This window comes from Corylus avellana, chromosome 2 (assembly GCF_965113065.1).
Source record: "Corylus avellana chromosome 2, dhCorAvel1.hap1.2, whole genome shotgun sequence".
NCBI classification, from domain to species: domain Eukaryota; kingdom Viridiplantae; phylum Streptophyta; class Magnoliopsida; order Fagales; family Betulaceae; genus Corylus; species Corylus avellana.
The window spans coordinates 30,604,770-30,608,630 of record NC_142491.1 but is presented as its reverse complement, the minus strand read 5'-3'; the positions used below and the strand labels follow the sequence as shown (position 1 = coordinate 30,608,630).

General features: G+C 33.7%; 1 protein-coding gene across 4 annotated transcripts; it reads left to right on the top strand.

The window, feature by feature from the left end:
• The first annotated feature begins 1,922 nt into the window (after positions 1–1,922).
• Positions 1,923–3,613, top strand: LOC132164148 (RNA-binding (RRM/RBD/RNP motifs) family protein). Of its 4 annotated transcripts, none has more exons than XM_088513711.1 (4): positions 1,923–2,047; positions 2,460–2,929; positions 3,037–3,216; positions 3,309–3,613. In XM_088513711.1, the coding sequence occupies exons 2-3, from the start codon at positions 2,480–2,482 to the stop codon at positions 3,175–3,177; spliced, it is 591 nt and encodes a 196-aa protein (XP_088369837.1). In that variant the 5' UTR covers positions 1,923–2,047; positions 2,460–2,479; the 3' UTR covers positions 3,178–3,216; positions 3,309–3,613. The 4 variants fall into 4 exon arrangements, with proteins under 4 accessions (XP_088369837.1, XP_059430584.1, XP_059430576.1 ...); XM_059574601.2 differs by having other exon boundaries at positions 1,924–2,047; positions 3,025–3,203; XM_059574593.2 differs by having other exon boundaries at positions 1,924–2,047; positions 3,025–3,216; positions 3,287–3,613.
• Positions 3,614–3,861: the final 248 nt, after the last annotated feature.

The following is a 3,861-nucleotide window of genomic DNA, read 5'->3' as shown; positions in this document are numbered from 1 at the left end:
TAAAAGTTAGTTAAAGTTTTACGTTCTTGTGATGCCCTAAAATGTTATAACCCAAATACAACCAATCGGGAAGACAAACCTTTTTATTAAACACTTTTATTTAAGACAATTACTTACAATTGTTTTAAAAGCCCTTTTTATATTTAAGAAATAACCAAAAATCATATTTTCAACTTTTGGCCGAACGTTTGATGGGGGACCATCAAATGTTCGACCTTAACCCTAGTGCAGACATTCGAGGTTGGACCACACTGAACATTCGATCTACAATCCTAGAATTGTTGGGTAATAGTACACCGAATGTTCGAGCATAGTACGAAACGTTCAATGACAATCTGAAAAACTATTTTAACCTATTTTCCACCTTGTTCAGCATACACACCCCTCTAACCTTTCGAGGTGTGTATTTAATAAGTTACTTCATGCAAAATCATCCCCAAAACCTAGTAATACTGTCATTAATATTTTCGTCATCAATTAATCACATTTAATAATCACTCATTGCAGTAATACTATCTATTTCATTTGAAATGGAGAGGATCCATTTCCCTCTCTCTCTCACCCCAGGTTTCTCAATTAATTAATGTTGAAAAAGGCAATTATGAGAGATAATTTTAAATGAATGATAATTAGACATGCAATATTTTATGAGAAATAATAAAGGCACAATTTTTTGGTACAACTTTGGCTCAACTTTTCTCTTATGTAGTCATTTAAAAAATAAAAAAAATTCTAAAGCAATAACATCCTGTGGTCTTTTTTTTTTTTTTTTTTTTTTTTTTTTCTTCATAAAAATGGTAATTTTAAATAAAAAAAGGTCATTATTATGAAGAAAAAGACCATTTTTTTTATATAAAAAAGGACCACATCGGATGTTATTGCTCAAGATTTTTATTTTTATTTTTTTGTTTTGTTTAAAAAAAAATAAAAAATAAGAGAAAAGTTATGTCAAAAGTTGTGCCTTTATCATGCATCATATTTTATACCTTAAAATTTAAAATTTACTTATAGAAATTTAGGGAATCAATTCCATTTATTCGGTTTTAGTGTAAAGAATAACACAATATAATGAGTTGAATTTAACCGTCTTACCTTCAACATAGGTGGGATTTGTATATTTAAAAAATGTTGTTACAATCTCATTACAAGAGGTAACATCACAAACTTGAATTTAACATTTACATTTACCTTTAGCTTTGGGGGACAATCTTGGACATTTTGTAGTTATTTGGGTTTACAATATTTGTTTTGGTATTACAAGTCAAATGGATTTATCATTTATGATTACAACATTGTTTTGACTTGACTTTTTTTTTGAGTGTCCTGAGGAATCTCGTTAGGAGAAATAGTTCACACTCAATTATATCATTTTTTTAGACCCTATAGATCATGCTTAATTTATTTTAAGACATGTAACTTTTGTTTGCAGGAATAACTTACGATTTACTATGAAATTAAATTTAAGACTTCTATATATTTATTTTACATAAACATACAAACACATATATAAAGAGGTGATATATATTTATGTGCTTACGTAAGTTCGTTCCCCCATGCTACAAATCTTGGGTCCGCTCCTGCGTAAGTGTTTCTAGATAATAAAAAATAGAAAAAAGTAAACCCGAACGGCAAACACACATCAATGGAAGAAAAGAAATGTAACTTAAACATACATCAATACATTATCAAACAAAGAATGCCAATTGAAAGAAAAAAAAAATTATACTTGGGAGTGGAGAGAGCTCATGCAAACATGGAAAGCATGCAAATTGATAGAGTTGGTGGATTTCTGAAAGAAAAATCGATGGAAACATACCACCATCAGATGATCAATTTTTAGGTGAACATACTTATTAAGGTCAAAAGCGTCAATTACAATTAGAAGGGTAAAACAGTAATTAAACGAAAAAACCCACCATTCTTGTGAGATCGCCTCCATCTCTCCCATTCAGTCATTCTCACTCTCTATCGATTCCCTTCCATTTTTGTTGGAAATTGGAGACGGTTACACGGTTAGCCAACGTCCAGGTCCGCCATTACAGTCCAGGTTTCTCTCTCTCTGAATCTCTTTCTTTCATGTGATTAGTGCTGGGATGGGATTCTCTAGTATGTTCTTGTTGGTAGATTTTCTCAATTTCTCAACAAGGTTGCTGCACTTCCTTGTAAACCAACTCTCTTCATCCCCAAAAACCTTATACCCTGCGGTGTTTACTGTTCATTGTCGCCGCCGGGTATCGGATGTTAATTTCTAAACCCGACTACCTCCGGTCGGGTTTTGGAAAACCCTAAAAACCCACCCCTAATTTATTAGCAAAAGATTGTTTGTTTGTTTTTTTTTCCCTCTTACTTCCTTGTCTGGTTGGTCATGTGGTGGATATGCGCATTATATGTTTGTATAAATATTTTTGATAAGTGAGATGATAATATGAACAATTGATTTCTCTAAATTTTTAAATTAGGATTTCACTTGTCCTCCTACATGGGGTCTTCAGCAGCCCAAGCTGAATATGCTGCATTTGAAGAGAAGGTGAAACGAACAGTTTATCTTGACAACCTCTCACCAAAAGTCACTGAAACTGTCTTGAAAATGGCTCTCAATCAGTTTGGGACTGTCAAAAGTGTTCAGTTTATTCCCAACTACATGGAACCAAGAAACATCCCTCAGTGTGCATTGGTGGAGATGGAGAACTCAAGGCAGGCTGAAGCCGTTGTGTCTGAGATTTCCCAATTCCCATTCATGATGTCTGGGATGCCAAGGCCCGTCAGGGCACGTCCTGCACAAGTGGAGATGTTTGACGGTCACCCGACAAAGCCTGGTAGAAGGATACAGTGCCGTTGGTTGGAACCAAGTGATCCTGATTTTAAGATTGCAACAGAAATTAAGCGACTTACATGGAAACATGCTGCTGAAGTTGCATTCTTACTTAAGGTAAGTTTTGGCTGTTTGATGTTTTGTATTTGGGTCTAGTTATTACACGTTTTTGCCAGTTTCTTTTATGAATTACATGCATTTCTCTCTTGTAGCAACAACTACAGGAAGAAGAGAAGCTTGCAAGTCAGCAGCAAGATAAACTTAAAGGAAATTATAAGAAGTATGAGATGATAGATAGTATCATGACTGATGGAACTGCTCGCCGCCTAGCACGCCGGTATAACCTGCACATTAGAGATGACTGAGAGGTTCTTCATTAGTAAAAGCAAAAGTAATTGTACATGGTATAAGATTATTATTATTATTATTCTTATTTTCTTTTCTGAAGGGAGCATTGCATTATCATAATTGAAGGCTCTGTTTATGAATGTGTCAGGGAACTTGGATGGGAGATGTGCAATGAGCTCAAAGGCCTACCCTTTTTGTTTTTTCAACTCCAATTCGTAGTGAGAGCCGGGGTCAGTGGATAGTGGTATATAATTCTAAATCCTAACTTTTGAAAAAGACATGGAACATGCTTATTAGATCAATCCCACTAACTTTTTTGGTTATTATATGAGTACCCCTGTCTCATTTGACTTTTAGACTAGTCGGTATAGATGCATTGTATTTCCTATCTCTTGGTTTACCTTGTAAAGTTACTCTAATACTTCAAAGATTTTAGTTCTGAAATTACTCTTATTATGATTTCTTGAAGAAGTGAGATCATAGAATCAACTTTGTTGCTGTCCTAAAACATGCATGACTACCAAAAAAAAAAAAACATGCATGACTCAGAATTGAATTCTGCATTATGTTAATTGCTGTGGAAAATTAGCGATGACAACTTTATTCAATATTTAAGATTTGAATATAATGTGAAAATTGAAGATATGTCTGGAAACATCTAACTTAGTTTTATATGTAATATAAGCAGAAATTCCAGGCTG